This window comes from Talpa europaea (genome assembly GCF_964194135.1).
Source record: "Talpa europaea genome assembly, chromosome: 7".
Classification (NCBI taxonomy): domain Eukaryota; kingdom Metazoa; phylum Chordata; class Mammalia; order Eulipotyphla; family Talpidae; genus Talpa; species Talpa europaea.
In genome coordinates this window covers 37,669,190-37,687,383 of record NC_140074.1, presented here as the reverse complement: position 1 = coordinate 37,687,383, position 18,194 = coordinate 37,669,190, and the positions used below count along the sequence as shown (strand labels likewise).

At 37.6% G+C, this 18,194-nt stretch overlaps 1 protein-coding gene across 1 annotated transcript in view; it reads right to left on the bottom strand.

Moving 5' to 3' along the window:
• Positions 1 to 15,452, bottom strand: part of PIP5K1B (phosphatidylinositol-4-phosphate 5-kinase type 1 beta) — a gene marked incomplete at both ends in the record, with an annotated part of 172,474 nt that extends 157,022 nt beyond the window's left edge. The window contains one exon of the mRNA XM_084237780.1: positions 15,384 to 15,452. Within this exon, the coding sequence (XP_084093906.1) occupies positions 15,384 to 15,452 (69 nt within the window). The remainder of the gene's footprint in view (positions 1 to 15,383) is intronic.
• Between the last annotated feature and the right edge of the window lie 2,742 nt (positions 15,453 to 18,194).

The following is an 18,194-nucleotide window of genomic DNA, read 5'->3' as shown; positions in this document are numbered from 1 at the left end:
GTAGGTAAATCAAGTCACAGTTGGATAAGAAGTGGGATGTTCTGTCCTGACACATTAATGAGACATGTATAAAATTTTCATTTCAGCGAGATGCTCTGTTAATGAACAAGTCTAAGAAAAGGACTTGCCCCAGAAGACTGTAATGAGCTTTGGGCTCGTCAGGACTTGCTAGAGTATTATGAGAAATGCCACTTGTCTTGGCACTTAAAACCAATTTGGGTTGTTATTTAATTTTTCACCTGGTCCTATATTTTTTCCTCTTAAAAAAATTGTACGGACATAGGGGCTATAGTGTGTGTGTTTTGTACAGAGTGTATTAAAAATGTTGGATCAGCTGCCAATCTTTAAACATTGGGAGATTTTGCATCAGAATCCAAATTTTTGTTTTTTTAAAACCAATGAATCTGGTAAACGTGGCTGAGCACTCAGATATAGTTCTATTAGCTGGAGCTGAGTGCTAATTGCCCCCTTAAAAAAAAAGGCATGTCCTCGCTTGTTTACCACTTTCCTCCAGTTATTCTACTCCCTTGCTACCTACCTGTAGGCTTTTGCATTTATTACTCTTGCAGAAAACATTCAATAAATGCACTGACAATGGAAATATTATACTCTGTAAACATAGCCAAGCAGCTCTTAATGCCTGTCTTAATGGGTAACATGTTTGTTTTAAAACACAATTCCTATTTTAGCCATTAGCTGAGATGGTAACCTCACCAACTGATTTTAGCTATTCTTTGTGGGTTTGTCAAGAACTAATAATGGATTACGGAAAAGGTCAACTAGAAGAGCAGAAAGCAGCCAGCTAAGTAAGCATGTATAAACAATTGAGATCCAGAGACTGTAACATTGTTCCATGAACAGTGAAGGTTCCCTAAAATACACGTGGAGATCATGGCTCTCGTGATGCTGAGTGTGGCTGGCAGCCACCCAACGAATCTGGGTCTGGACACAGAAAGCACAAGCCTGCTTGTTAACACCAACCTGTAAGATTTCTCCTCTTCTGAACTTCAGTATAGACTATGGTGTTCAACACTGTTTTCATGGCTTGCCTCCCCCACTTGATATCCTTCTCACATCTCGCACAGTAGCCCAAGGGGTACTTCATCTGGAGTCCACTGTCTGACTTTAGTCATAGGCAAAAGCCCAACAGGTCATCAAAGCTCCTTATTAAAAAGATGCATATGCCATATTCAGTGCTTCAGGACTGGCGCAGAAATTTAAGTTTAAATTAAAAGGGACAATAATTCATAAAATAGTGGCTTTGATAACACTCATCTAGTCTTTGTTATCATTCCCAGATTTCTGTCACTTGCACATCCGCATGCAAAGCACATCTTTTATATTTTCATTAAAGTCATGGGCAAAAACCACTAAGCTACACTGGATCAACTCACGCATCAGACTAGTAGAAAACAAGTGACTAGGGAACACAGCACAGAAGAATTAAATGAAATAGTTCAGCTGAGCTGTTGCCTGTATATAAAACAACACTTCTCAAAGAGGCTCCTTCCTCTCTCCTTTTAAAAATAGAGGTCATAAAAAATAAACCGATGCTGGGGGGGCAGAGCAACATGGCGGCGAGGAGACGCTGCGAGTAAGATCTCCCATTAAAAAAAGTTAATAGGGAGGAAAAGCGGCAGGTCCCAGTGAGAACTGGGACACGGAAGATAAACGGGTGACTCCAGCAAACTACCCGAAGAAGAAAGTGGCCATAAAAGAGGACCAGAAGGGAGGGAAGCGCAGAACCCTGCTCCCCTCCCCCGCCCACAGAGGCGGCACTCTCCGACCGGCAGAGAGGAGGGAAACAACAAACCAAAACGGCCAACAAGAACAAACGACGCAGCAAGCGGGACTGTGAGTGGAAAGGAACTATTGCAGCCACCACACCCCGTGAACGGGAGCTGAGGCGAACCCTGCAGGATTCGCCGCGGCGGTGAGCGAATGGCTCCGGGCGCCATTAGAGAAGAACAAATACCCCGGGAGACGCGCACACAGCTCAGGCTGCTGATGACTCCTGGAGGAACCAGAGGGGAGCAGAGAAGCTCACCCAAGATGCCGGCCAGTCCCAACTACAGTGTCCCAACGCATACGGCAAATTAGAAAACAGACAGTAGGGAGGAGAAGAACCACACGCAACCTAGCAACTCTCCAGAGAAAAAGCACACCACAAAAAGAAAACCAGCCCCCAGATTGCAACGACAGTAACTTGGAAGAACTTCTGAGCCTTCCAGAAAGAGAATTTAAAATTGCCGTGATTAAAAAACTGACAGAAGTCATAAAGAAAAACAATGATAAGGGAAAAATAATCAACGATCAGAAGAATGAAATTGAGTCCCTAAAGAGGGAAGTAAAAGAAATGCAGGAGATCAAAGAATTAGTGGAAGAACTAAAGAATTCTGGGAAAAGCAATGAAAGCAGAATTGATGAAATGGAAGAACGAATAAGTGCTCTTGAAGACACAGAAATAAAAAGAACCAAAACAGAAAAGGAAAGAGAAGTACGAAGGAAAAAGAATGAAGAAAGACTTCGGGAACTATCTGACTCCATGAGGAAAGGAAATATAAGAGTTATAGGAATACCAGAAGGAGAGGAGAGAGAAGTAGGAACAGAGAAAATATTCAAAGAGATAATTGAAGAGAACTTCCCAAATGTGAAGAAGGAGCTGAAAATTGATATACAAGAAGCAAGAAGAACACCAAACTTCCACGACGAAAGAAAAAATACAGCAAGACACATAATAGTAAAGCTCCCAAGAATCCAGGACAAGGAAAAAATAATGAAGCTGGCAAGAGGGAAGAAACAGATAACATTCAAAGGAAAGCCAATCAGGCTGACATCAGACTTCTCCGAAGAAACACTACGGGCAAGGAGAGAGTGGAGGGACATAGTCAACAGACTCCAAGAAAACAGATGCCAACCAAGAATACTCTATTCCGCAAAGCTCTCCTTCCTCTTTGAAGAAAGAATATGGACCTTCCCAGACAAACAGAAACTCCGGAATTTCATTGCAACTAAACCCCCACTCCAAAAAATACTACAAGGAGTCCTAAAGCCAGAACCTCAGAGGGACGAATAACAATGAAAGAAGGCCAAAAAAAAAAAAAGTTATTTAAAGAATAAATAAACAAAATCAAAGGAAAGACAAACACAATGGCAAATACAGATGTTAACATATCAATATTAACTCTAAATGTAAATGGACTAAACTCTTCAATAAAAAGACACAGAGTTGCAGCCTGGATTAAGAAACAAAACCCAACCTTTTGCTGTCTCCAGGAAACATATTTAGCTACAAAAGATAAAAATAGGCTCAAAGTTAAAGGATGGAAAACAATCCTACAAGCAAATGGACCAAAAAAGAAAGCAGGAACAGCTATACTTATATCAGATAAAACAGATTTCAAACTCAAAAAGATAAAAAGAGACCCCAATGGTCACTACATTATGATCAAGGGGACAATACTTCAAGAAGAAATAACACTCATTAACATATACGCACCAAACGAAGGAGCACCAAAATATATCAGACAACTGTTGTCCTCTCTGAAAACAGACATCAGAGAAAACACATACGTAGTGGGAGACTTCAACACACCACTATCAACAATGGATAGATCAACAAGACAAAAAATAAGTAAAGAAACCAAAGCTCTAAATAAGGACCTAGAGCAATTGGGCTTAACAGACATCTATAGAACACTAAACCCCAAAAAAACGGAGTACACATTTTTCTCAAGCGCACACGGATCATTCTCCAGGATCGATCACATACTGGGGCACAAGACAAACATCAACAGATACACCAAGACTGAAATCATATCAACCATCTTTTCTGACCATGAAGGCATCAAACTAGAAATAAACCATAAAAAGAAGGCAAGGAACTTTCCTACCTCATGGAGATTAAAAACCACACTACTGGAAGACCACTGGACTAATGAGGAGATCAAAGAAGAAATTAAAAAATTTTTTGAATTGAACGACAAGGAGGACACCAATATCCTAAATGTATGGGATGCAGCAAAAGCTGTAATAAGAGGAAAATATATAGCAATAGAAGCTCACATCAAGAAACAAGAAAGTACTCAAAGAAACAACCTAATCTCGAAGCTCAAAGATGTAGAAAAAGAACAACAAAAAAACCCCAAAACCAGTAGAAGAAAAGAAATAATAAAAACCAAAGCAGAAATAAATGAAATTGAAACTAAAAAAACAATCCAAAAGATCAATGAAACCAAGAGCTGGTTCTTTGAAAAAATCAATAAAATAGACAAACCCCTAGCCAGGCTCACAAAGGAAAAAAGGGAGAAAGCACAAATAAACAGGATCATCAATGAAAGAGGAGAAATCACAACGGACACAGCAGAAATCAAAAGAATAATCAGTAACTACTATGAACAGTTATATGGAAACAAGTTTAACAATCTAGAGGAGATGGACAAATTCCTACAACTCTACAATCACCCAAAGCTAGATAAAGAAGAAATAGAACACCTAAACAGACCAATTACAATTAGCGAAATTGAAATGGTAATCAAAAACCTCCCCAAAAACAAAAGCCCAGGACCTGATGGATTTACAAATGAATTCTACCAAACATTCAGAGAAGAATTAGTGCCTATCCTTCACAAACTCTTCCAAAAAATTGAGAAGGAAGGGACAATACCAAACACGTTCTATGAAGCCAACATTACACTAATACCAAAACTGAACAAGGACAACACAAAAAAGGAAAACTACAGGCCAATCTCCCTAATGAACACTGATGCAAAAATCCTCAATAAAATTTTAGCCATCAGAATCCAACAATGTATCCATAAGATAATTCACCACGACCAAGTAGGATTCATTCCAGGGGCACAAGGATGGTTTAACATCCGAAAATCAATCAACGTTATCCAACACATCAACAAAAAGAAATATAAAAACCATATGATAATATCAATAGATGCTGAGAAAGCTTTCGACAAAGTGCAACACCCACTCATGATGAAAGCCCTTGAAATTCTTGGGATACAAGGAACATACCTCAACATCATAAAGGCCATCTATGACAAGCCAACAGCCAGTATTATTCTCAATAGTGAAAAGCTGAAAGCAATTCCATTAAGATCTGGAACAAGACAAGGATGTCCACTCTCACCACTGCTTTTCAATATAATACTGGAAGTCCTAGCCAGGGCAATAAGACAAGAGAAAGACATCCAAGGAATCCAAATAGGAAAAGAAGAAGTCAAACTATCACTATTTGCAGACGATATGATATTATACATAGAGAACCCCAAAAACTCCACAGAAAAGCTAATTCAACTCATCAATCAGTTCAGTAAAGTGGCAGGATACAAAATCAACACGCAAAAGTCAGTAGCCTTCCTATACACAAACAATAAATCTGAAGAAGAAGAAATCAAAAAAACCATCCCTTTTTTTATTGAAACAAAAAAATCAAATATTTGGGAATAAATCTAACAAAAGAGGTAAAGGACCTATACAAAGAAAACTATAAAACACTGTTAAAAGAAATAGAAGAAGACACAAAGAAATGGAGAGACATCCCCTGCTCGTGGATTGGAAGAATAAACATTATTAAAATGGCCATCCTTCCAAAAGCAATATACAGATTCAATGCTATTCCAATCAAAATTTCAATGTCATTCTTCAAAGAAATAGAACAATTATTGATGAAATTCATATGGAATCACAAAAAACCCCGAATAGCCAAAGCTCTCCTGAAAAAAAAAGAAGGGAATGGAGGCATCAGACTCCCAGACTTCAAACTATACTACAAAGCCATAATCATCAAAACCGCATGGTATTGGAACAAGAACAGACATACAGACCAATGGAATCGAATAGAAAATCCAGAAATAAACCCACAGGTTTATGGTCAACTAATCTTTGACAAAGGAGCAAAGACTATGCATTGGAGCAAAGAAAGTTTGTTCAATAAATGGTGCTGGGAAAACTGGGTCGCTACATGCAAAAGAATGAAGCTTGACCACCACCTCACACCATACACAAAAATCAACTCAAAATGGATTAAAGAACTAGACATAAGACCTGAAACCATAAAATATATAGAAGGAAATATAGGCGAAACACTACGTGATTTGCACATCAAAGACATCTTTACAGACACATCACCCAAAGCAGTGATAGTGAAGGCAAAGATAAACAGCTGGGACTACATCAAATTAAAGAGCTTTTGCACAGCAAAAGAGACAATAACAAAAACAAAGAGAAACCCCACCAACTGGGAGAACATTTTTGCACCCAACACTAATGATAAAGGACTGATCACAAAAATCTGCAAAGAGCTGATGAGTCTCAACAACAACAAAGAAAATAATCCAGTCAAAAAATGGGCAGAAGAGCTTAAAAGAAACTTCTCTGAAGAGGAAATGCAAATGGCCAACAGGCATATGAAAAAATGTTCAACATCACTTGTCATCAGGGAAATGCAAATCAAAACTACCATGAGATACCATCTTACACCAGTGAGAATGGCACATATTAAAAAAACTAGCAATAACAAATGTTGGCGAGGGTGTGGAGAAAAAGGAACTCTTCTGCACTGTTGGTGGGAGTGCAAACTGGTCCAACCACTGTGGAAAGCTGTGTGGAGATTTCTGGACCTACTAAACATAGAGCTTCCATATGACCCAGCAATTCCACTCCTAGGTATTTACCCAAAGGACACAGAAACATCAATTCCAAAGAGCACCTGCACCCCTATGTTTATAGCAGCACTGTTTACAATAGCTAAGCTTTGGAAACAACCCAAATGCCCAAAAATAGATGACTGGATCAAGAAGATGTGGTACATATATACCATGGAATATTACTCCGCATTCAAAAAAGATAAACACATGCAATTTGCTGCAACATGGATGGCGCTGGAAGGGATCATGCTCAGCGAAATAAGCCAAAAAGAAAAAGAAAAATACCGGATGGTCTCACTCATAGCAGGAATCTAGAAAACTTAAATAAGGGACCAGGAAAATGAATAACTATAAGAAAGTGAAAATCAAAATCAACAAAAAACTATGAACCAGAGACACTTTTAGGGGGGCGGGAGGGGAGGGTTTGGGGTCAGAATGGGGGGCTGCAATTGTATGGGGAATATAACAATAAAAGTTATAAAAAAAAAAAAAATAAAATTTTAGCCATCAGAATCCAACAATGTATCCATAAGATAATTCACCACGACCAAGTAGGATTCATTCCAGGGGCACAAGGATGGTTTAACATCCGAAAATCAATCAACGTTATCCAACACATCAACAAAAAGAAATATAAAAACCATATGATAATATCAATAGATGCTGAGAAAGCTTTCGACAAAGTGCAACACCCACTCATGATGAAAGCCCTTGAAATTCTTGGGATACAAGGAACATACCTCAACATCATAAAGGCCATCTATGACAAGCCAACAGCCAGTATTATTCTCAATAGTGAAAAGCTGAAAGCAATTCCATTAAGATCTGGAACAAGACAAGGATGTCCACTCTCACCACTGCTTTTCAATATAATACTGGAAGTCCTAGCCAGGGCAATAAGACAAGAGAAAGACATCCAAGGAATCCAAATAGGAAAAGAAGAAGTCAAACTATCACTATTTGCAGACGATATGATATTATACATAGAGAACCCCAAAAACTCCACAGAAAAGCTAATTCAACTCATCAATCAGTTCAGTAAAGTGGCAGGATACAAAATCAACACGCAAAAGTCAGTAGCCTTCCTATACACAAACAATAAATCTGAAGAAGAAGAAATCAAAAAAACCATCCCTTTTTTTATTGAAACAAAAAAATCAAATATTTGGGAATAAATCTAACAAAAGAGGTAAAGGACCTATACAAAGAAAACTATAAAACACTGTTAAAAGAAATAGAAGAAGACACAAAGAAATGGAGAGACATCCCCTGCTCGTGGATTGGAAGAATAAACATTATTAAAATGGCCATCCTTCCAAAAGCAATATACAGATTCAATGCTATTCCAATCAAAATTTCAATGTCATTCTTCAAAGAAATAGAACAATTATTGATGAAATTCATATGGAATCACAAAAAACCCCGAATAGCCAAAGCTCTCCTGAAAAAAAAAGAAGGGAATGGAGGCATCAGACTCCCAGACTTCAAACTATACTACAAAGCCATAATCATCAAAACTGCATGGTATTGGAACAAGAACAGACATACAGACCAATGGAATCGAATAGAAAATCCAGAAATAAACCCACAGATTTATGCTCAACTAATCTTTGACAAAGGAGCAAAGACTATGCATGGGAGCAAAGAAAGTTTGTTCAATAAATGGTGCTGGGAAAACTGGGTCACTACATGCAAAAGAATGAAGCTTGACCACTACCTCACACCATACACAAAAATCAACTCAAAATGGATTAAAGAACTAGACATAAGACCTGAAACCATAAAATATATAGAAGCAAATATAGGCGAAACACTACGTGATTTGCATATCAAAGACATCTTTACAAACACATCACCCAAAGCAGTGATAGTGAAGGCAAAGATAAACAGCTGGGACTACATCAAATTAAAGAGCTTCTGCACAGCAAAAGAGACAATAACAAAAACAAAGAGAAACCCCACCAACTGGGAGAACATTTTTGCACCCAACACTAATGATAAAGGACTGATCACAAAAATCTGCAAAGAGCTGTTGAGACTCAACAACAACAAAGAAAATAATCCAGTCAAAAAATGGGCAGAAGAGCTAAAAAGAAACTTCTCTGAAGAGGAAATGCAAATGGCCAACAGGCATATGAAAAAATGTTCAACATCACTTGTCATCAGGGAAATGCAAATCAAAACTACCATGAGATACCATCTTACACCAGTGAGAATGGCACATATTAAAAAAACTAGCAACAACAAATGCTGGCGAGGGTGTGGAGAAAAAGGAACTCTTCTACACTGTTGGTGGGAGTGCAAACTGGTCCAACCACTGTGGAAAGCTGTGTGGAGATTTCTGGACCTACTAAACATAGAGCTTCCATATGATCCAGCAATTCCACTCCTAGGTATTTACCCAAAGGACACAGAAACATCAATTCCAAAGAACACCTGCACCCATATGTTTATAGCAGCACTGTTTACAATAGCTAAGCTTTGGAAACAACCCAAATGCCCAAAAATAGATGACTGGATCAAGAAGATGTGGTCCATATATACCATGGAATATTACTCAGCATTCAAAAAAGATAAACACATGCAATTTGCAGCAACATGGATGGCGCTGGAAGGGATCATGCTCAGCGAAATAAGCCAAAAAGAAAAAGAAAAATACCGGATGGTCTCACTCATAGCAGGAATCTAGAAAACTTAAATAAGGGACCAGGAAAAGGAATAACTATAAGAAAGTGAAAATCAAAATCAACAAAAAACTATGAACCAGAGACACTTTTAGGGGGGCGGGGGCGGGAGGGGAGGGATTGGGGTCAGAATGGGGGGGCTGCAATTGTATGGGGAATATAACAATAAAATTTATTATTAAAAAAAAAGAATACCTCCATATATTACAGTTTCCATATATTAGAGGGGTTTTCAATATCAGGAATGGCTATTGGCTTTTATCACACAATTTTAAGGCATCTATTGAGATGTTTATGTGACCTTATTCCTTTGAAACACTGATGGGATAAATTACTCTAATATTAAAGTCCATCGTACTTGATTACATTTTCTCTTGCTCTACAATAGTCTTTTTTATACCTAATTTAAATCTCTTACACCTATAATTTATCAAGAACTCCCACTTTACAGGACCTACATATGAAAACTTAGTGCTAGGCCACACTTGTCCTGGTGCTCATCGACCTGTCTATTGCTAGCAGCAGACACCTTCCAGAACTGAATTTATGCAAACATATCTTTCCCTATTTGCAAAGAGAACAAACAAGGGCCTCTTTCAATACTGTGCAAGTTGAGGGGAGGGATGGGGGTTCTGTCTGACCATGGCAGCCCCACAGACCCTTTTATTAACCAGAGTAAAAGCACAGGCCTTAGGCACAGGTAAAAAAAAAAAAAACCGATGCTACCACACACTAAAAAAAAATAGAGACCGTCAGTACTTTTTAGGCTTTAGTCCTCTTAAGTTTCTTACAGTTCTCTTATTTCTCTTAGAATTTTTAGCTTTTAAAAACTTCATAACATAGCAGCATCAAATATCCTTTTAGGAGAGATCATAGTATCATACCTATGTTATTGAAAGCTTACGTTACTAAATTTTTAGGTGGGCACACTTAGTTAACTCCAAGATGGCATGTAACATTCTTTATCATTTGTATCACTAAAGAGCTTCTGCAGTTGGAACTCTGTCAAGAAACACAGTGCATCTTGATGCTGATTGAGAAAGCTTCCTGGAACTGATCCTAAGTGATGACAGGCTGACATCATGGCCATCTCTATGTGGGCTTCATTCTGACTAAATTCTCAAGGAGTCTTGCTTTGTAAATGAGATAGGATTTGGTTTTCTACTTGGTTCTGAAAATCAGAGTAGTATATTGTTGTCTTGGCCAGATGCACACAAATTTTATGAAACATAGTATGATACTTCTAAGTTTTTGCATCTTCATCCTATTCTTTACCAAACCCATCATCACTTAGGATGGTGAAACGCTTGTTTATATTTCTAGATTTGACTGAATACGAAAGTCAGAAGAAAAGATACACCAAGAATAGGGCATATTCTCCTACTGAAAATGGAAAAAGAAACATGTCCTATTAATTCCATGCCCTGGTGATGTGGTCATATCAGATGGCTCATGAGGTTAGAGACAAAATTTTTCACTAGCTATTCATTAAAGTGACAGAGGCAAAAGGAAAAAGCTAAGATAAAATAAAGCTTTGATATTCAATTATCTTACTCCCAAAAGGGAAGGGGGGCAAAAACTTTTAAAATCTAAAACGTGGTCAATTTAAAATCATTACTAATACAGAAACAAAAGAAGATAAGTTACAACAGATATCTCAGGCAAAAGAGGATGATCATGAGAAACAACATAAATATAAGTCAATATAAATTGGATAACCTGGAAGAAATGGACCCGTTCTTAGAAGGATATAACCTTCTCAGACTGAATTAGGAAGAAACAAAAAACCCAAACAGACCAATTACAGACAAATTGAAACAGTACGAAAATTCTCACCACACACACAAAAAAAAAACCCATAAAAAACCCAGGACCAGCAGGTTTCACAATGAGTTCCACCGAATCTTCTATAAGAAGAAAAAAAAAAACCTAATACTTATCCTTCTCAAGCTTTTCCAAAAAATTAAAGAGGGAATGCTTCTAAATACCTTTTATTAGGTCAACATAACTCTGGTACCAAAAGCAGACAAGAATGTCACCAAAAAGAAAACTACAGACCAATATTCCTGATGTATATGCAAAAATTCTCAGCAAAATTCAAGTAAAAAAATCAAGAATACATTAAAAGGGTCATATATTATGAACAAGTAGATTTATTCAAGGGAAGCAAGGATGGTTCAACATATCAATCAATGCAATTTACCACATCAACAAAATGAAAGATAAAAATCATAAAATCATATCAATAGATGTAGAGAAGATATTTGAAGAGATTCAGCATCCATTTATGATAAAAACTCAATAAAATGCATATAAAAAGAATATACCTCAACATAATAAAGGTCCTATATGACTAATTCACAACTAACATCATAGTCAATGGTGAAAAATTGAAAACTTTTCCTCAAGAGCAGTTACAGGACAAGTATGTCTAGTTACACTGTTACTATTCTACACAGTACTAGAAGTTCCAACTAGAACCATTAGACAAGAGAAAGATATAAAATGAATCCAAATTGGGAAGGAAGTAATATTATCACTATTGACAAGAGATATGATAATATACCAAGAAAATTCTAGACTCTACTAAAATCTATTAGAACACTAAATCAGTATAGTGAAGTGTCAGGATACAAAATTGATACACAGAAATTGACTGCATTCCTATATGTAAACAATGTTAAAAGAGAAAGACATCAAGAAAACAATCCCACAATCACATCAAAAAGAATTAAATCTATAGGAATAAACTTACAGGGCCTCCCTGGTTGCACAGGGGTTAAGTCTCAGTGCTGTCACCTCTGTGGCCTGAGTTCGATACTTAGCCAGGGAGCTAACCCACGTATGGAGTGGCAGACCACTCCTGTGTCACCCACTGCTCCCCTTGGCAGTGTATTTCAGTATATCCGCTGTTCTGTTCCCCACTCTGTCTCTGGTAAATCCTCTCACTCCACCCCCACATCTCCATTCTACATCCCAGTTCTTCTATGCATAAATAAATCAATCTTTTTTTGAAAAAAATGAATAAACTTATGAAATAGGTGAAAGACCTATATAAAGAAAACTAAAAGATATTGTTTTTAAAAAAATAGAAAACAATGAAATGGAAAAAGATTCTCTGCTCATGGTCTAGAAGAATTAGCAGTTAAAATGGTCATCTTATCCAAAGCAACATATAGATTCAGTGCAATATCTATTAAGGATTCAATGGCATTGTTCAAAGAAATAGAGAAAACATTATTGAAATTCATATGGAAGCACAACAGACCTTGAATAGACAAACCAATTCTGACAAAATGAAGAAGGGTGGTATCACACACCTAGACTTCAAACTATACTACAAAGCTATAGTAATCAAAATAGTATAGTACTGGGATAAAAATAATTACAGGAATCAATGGTTATTACTGAGAGCCCAGAAATAAATCCACACTTATATATAGACAATTAATCTGTAACATAGGAGTCAAGAACATACAATGGAGAAAGTCCTTGGCAAATAGTGTTGGGAAAATTGCACAGTCACATGCTAAAGAATCAAACTAGACTACTGTCTAACACAATACATAAAATTAATTCAAAATGGATTGAAGACTTTATGTGAAAATGGATTAAAGACTGAAACCATAAAGTAAAACCATAGAAGAAAACATAAGCAAACACTCCATGACAATGGTTTCGGGAATATCTTGGGGGTTCCAACAACAAAGGAAAAAAAACCGAAATTAAACAAAAGGGACACAAATACATCAACTAAAAAATTTCTGCATGGTAAAAGACACAATAATTACAATGAAAAGATATCCTAGTGAGTGTGAGAAAATATTTGTATATCATAGATCTGATATATTCAAGATCTATAGAGAACTCATATAACTCAACAAAAAGAAAACAAATAACCCAATCAAAAAAATGAGTGAAAGAGCTAAATAGACAGTTCTCCACACAAGACTTACAGAAAGCTAACAGGCACATGAAAAAGTGCTCATCATCATTTATCATCAGGGAAATGCAAATCAAAACCACAATGAGATGGGGCCTCCCTGGTGGCGCAGCGGTTGAGCGCTGGGTTGCGAAGCTGCCCGCAGCCTCTGCAGCGCTGGTTCGATCCCCGGCTGCTCCCAGGCCCCTGGAGGAGGGTCCCACATGGCGCGCAGACCTCTCCTGCCGCCCGCTGCTCCCCTCAGCAGTGTACTTTGGTCCGTCTGCCTGCTCTGCTCCCTGCTCTGGCTCTGGTGAATTCTCTCACCCTCCCGTGCTTCTGACTGTACCCAGTGCTTGTATAAATAAATAAACAAATCTTAAAAAATAAAAAAAATTAAAAAAAAACCTTAAAAAAAAAAAAACCACAATGAGATGCCACCTCGCATGAATGAGTTTTGGAGGAGGATGAGTGAAGCATGGGCACATTTGGAGAGGTGCAGTTGTACCCACAAATTTACAAAGTTACATAAATGACTGAGAAATTAATACAGTTTGAGAAAACCCTAATTTTCACCATAAAGGAAATGTACAATTGTGAAGGGCCATAGAAACGATCACTAACTGTCAATGAGCTGCAGAAAGTCTAAAAAAAAAAAGGCCTCGAGATTTCAGATTTATTCAGTCCCTGCCAAAAATTCCTTGTACTATGAGGGAGGAGTAGGCTTCTGAAGTGGGAGAGTTACAATGACCACACCAAAGGGAAGAAATCCTATATTGTCAAAATATTAACAAAGATACAAAACAATGGTTTTTCATTAATAAAGCAAACAAAAATTCATCTGTTAACTTAATATCTAAATCCAGGGTATGCAGAGAAGAGAACAAAGCAGTTTGAAAGGATAGTGAAAAAGTGGACTGATTCTTATGCCTTTGGGGATATGCAGAGTACTGATTATTGGTCAACTCTTTTGGTTAATGGGGTGTACAAGTTACTGAACACTAGCAGCTGGCACAAGTATTACAGATGGGTATGAATGGAACTGAATATGACTTTGAGGCCTGTTAACAAAATTGGAAAATGTAAATGAGCCCAATACATTTTGCAGACTAGAAGGAATTTTGTTGAGTCTAATGATCTTTGAAAACTGTTCATGCATCTGAAATAAACAACTTTTTGATGTTAAAAAGCATCTGGAGCAGTGATACTTGGGAACATATAATGTCCAACAATGTTTTTGAACATTAGTTTGGTTGCCAGGAGCCACAGATTTATCAATCAAAAGAGTGGTAAGGTAAAATACCCTGGAAATTCTGGAAAGAGATCTGTGTAAAAGTCGAGGGAGTAGGAATACTTCATGTTAAAAATCCTTTTAAAAATACAAAGGTAGAAAGTGCTTAATTAAAATTTTGGTTGGATAGTTATGAGTCAATTAAAGGATTCCCATATTGGACGTGGAATACTGCATATCTACCTTCTTCTCAGAAATAAATAGGGTCTTCAGATAATTACCTTATATCGATATATTACATCATGATAACTGTGGGAGGCAGAGAAATGCCCCCCAAAGATGTTCATGTTCTAATCCTTAGGTTCTATGACTACACTGACATGGCAACAAAGAGTTAAGGTTGGAGAGGAAATTAAGGTTGCTAATCAGCTGACTTTAAAATAAAGGGATTATCCCGGATTTTCCATGAGGGCTCATTGAAATCACCAGGTCTTTTGAAGTGTCAGAGTGATACAGCCTGAGAAAGACTCTCAGGCCTTTGCTGGCTTTGAAGCTGGAAGGGAAGCCTGACACAGGGAATGCAAGCAGCCTGGAGAAGCTAAAAAGACAAAGAAAAGGGCTCTTCCTCTCAGATCCACTAAAAAGGAAGACAGTCCATAGACACCTGGGTCTTAGCTTACTGAGGTCATGTCAGACTTGGGGCCTACAGAGCCTAAGAAAACTTTTGTGTTGTTTAACAGGCACTAAGTTTATGGTAATTTGTACCTTAATAGGATACCAAGGCAGTAACTTACATATGACTGCTATGGGGGAAGAAAAAGCCTATGGCAATATTAACACTGAAAGCATAAGAGTGTTCTCTCAGCCTAAAAAAGAGGACTCACCTTTTTATAGGTTTTCTCTTCGTTTTGTTTTCCAGGTGCTGCATCCCCATTTTCAGCAGCAGACGACATCTACAAGACAAAAATGTACCATTTAAACTTACAACTCTACTCTGAAATAAAATATGCTCATATTGTTAACAAGAGGACCTACTTTGGCTACCTATGTTTTTGTTGTCTTCAAGAAAGAAAGAGATTTCTCAGAATACTAGAAACAAACAAACAAACAAAACCAAACCTGTGTTGCACAATCTCTACAAAATAAAGCCAAGTTCTGAATCATTTTGGTGGTATACTTTATTCCTAATAAAAAAATAACTTAAGCTCTAAGAAGATTCTATGGAAGCCCAAGTTCAAATCATATGTAAAAGTATCTTTCTACAAAGGCTTTTTAAATATTTCTTTTTTAAAGATTTATTTATTCATGCATACAAGAACTGGAGCACAGACCAGAGGTGTGGAGGTGAGAGGACTCACCAGAGACAGAGTGGGGAACAGAACAGACAGATTGATCAAAACACACTGCTGAGGGGAGCAGTGGCAAGCCAGGAGAGGTGTGCTGCTCCCTGGCTGGGGATTGAACTCGCGCTGCAGTGGCTGCAGACAGCTTCATAGGTTGTGTCCCAACCACTGCACCACCAGGGAGGCCCTTAAATATTTTTTTAAGTATAGATCTTTCCTATAAACATAACTGGAAAGTACCAAAAATACGATTTAGAACAACAACAACAAAAAAAAACCCAACCTATTCAATTCTATTGCCCTTGGGGAACTTCACAATGTACATTTTGCCATATTTCCACCTTTTGTTCTATGTATTTGCATACAGAAAATATTCTGGTATCAACTTACCCAGCATTTTTTACTGAGCATTTTACCATTTGATTATAAAAATCTATCTGCAAGAATAATAACTTTTCCAGTTGGAAGACACACCACTGCTGAAGCATTATTAGTGAATAATGTTAAAAATGAAGACTAGCTGAGGTGGTCTAAGGGCTTTATTTCTGTAAATACTACAAAAACAATTATATTGTATTTCTATCTTTTCTAACATCAATGTTTTTTTAGACAAGACTCCTAAAACTACTAGGACACAACAGGGTATTACAAAATGTGAATCAAAACCACAAAAATGCCACCTCATTGCCACGAGAATGGCCCATATCAAAATAACCAGAAGCAACAAGTGTGGGTGAGAGAGTAGGGAAAAATGGAAACCTTTTACACTGTTGGTGGGAATGTAGACTGGTTCAGCCCCTATGGAAAACAGTATGGAGGGTCTTCAAATTATTGAAAATTGATATATCATGACTCAGCATTTCTGCTCCTATCTAGCTACCTGAAGAATGCAAAACCACTAATTCAAAGGGATAGATGCACTGCTATGTTAACTGAAGCACTATTTACTGTTTAGGCATTGTTACCAAGTTGTGGAAACAATCCAAGAGCCCCAGGACTGATGAGTAAATTAAGATGATATGGAATATATACACAATGGAATGCCACTCAGCTACCTACCTATTTATGTCTGTCTGTTTTCTGTCTATCTCCTTATCTCTATTTCTATATGTATCTCTGTATCAGAGATGAAATCTTTCCCTTTGCACCAACATGGTTGGAACTGGAAGGGATTATGCCAAGTGCAATGAGTCAGAAGAAGAAAGACAAATTGTCAGATGATATCACTCACATGTGGAATAGAGAGAAACAAAACAAAGGAAATGACAAAGCTGAACCAAAACAAACTCAAGGTTTGTCACTGCAGAACTGAGGAAGGGTAGGTGCGGAACAAAGGAGGGGACTCTATGGTCCAGGATACAGGACTATGGGTGCTTGGAAAACGGGTGAGGTTCTGTAAAAATATACATCTGATGAAGTGTGAACCCAGTTCCTCTAAATCATACACAGTGTTGTAAACCAATGCTACCTCAATAAAAAAGAAAAAAATCTGACAACACCTACTACATATTGCCCAATTTCTTTCCAAGAAAGTATCAGCAGTGAGTGGGAGCTGGTTTCATTACCCTTCGCAATGATTATTACCGTTTCAATCATCGTTGCTAATTTGATAGGCAAAAGAAAGCATCTCTTGTTTTTTTTTCTTTGAAAATTATTAGAGAATGTTAACCCTGTTTGCATATACTTTTAAAGATTATTTATTTATACAAGAACCAGGTACAGTCCAGATGCACGGGAGGGTGAGAGAATTCACCAGAGACAGAGCGGGGAACAGAACAGGCAGACTGATGAAATACACTGCTGAGGGGAGCAGCAGTTGCGACAGGAGAGGTCTGTGCACCATGTGGGACCCTCACCTGATGGGGGGGATTGAACCAGCACTGCAGAGGCTGTGGATAGCTGGACGGCTTCACAGCGTGGTGCTCAACCACTTGCGCCACCAGGGGAGGCCCTGCATATATTTTTAAAAAGCTCTTTGTGTTTCTTCTCTTGAGTTTTCTACTGCTTTGTCCATTTATCTGCTGGGGTCTTGATGAGTTAGTTATTGATTTTTACCTATTGTGGCAATTAATATTATTAGTGATTTCCTTGTTGATTTTTTATGTACTAAGGTCATTAATCTGTTTCCAAGCATATTAGGTTTTTTTCCATATGGCAGTATCTTTCAATTTATTTTATAGTTATGACATAGGGAAGTATATTTTTACTTACTGACTGCCTTTGTAATTTCTTCCAATGCTTTTAGGGAGCTTTTATTTCACTAGGAGATATCAGATATTTAAATGCACATTCATCTCACTTAAAAAAAATCATTGAGGTAACACTGGTTTACACTGTTGTTTGTATTTTGGA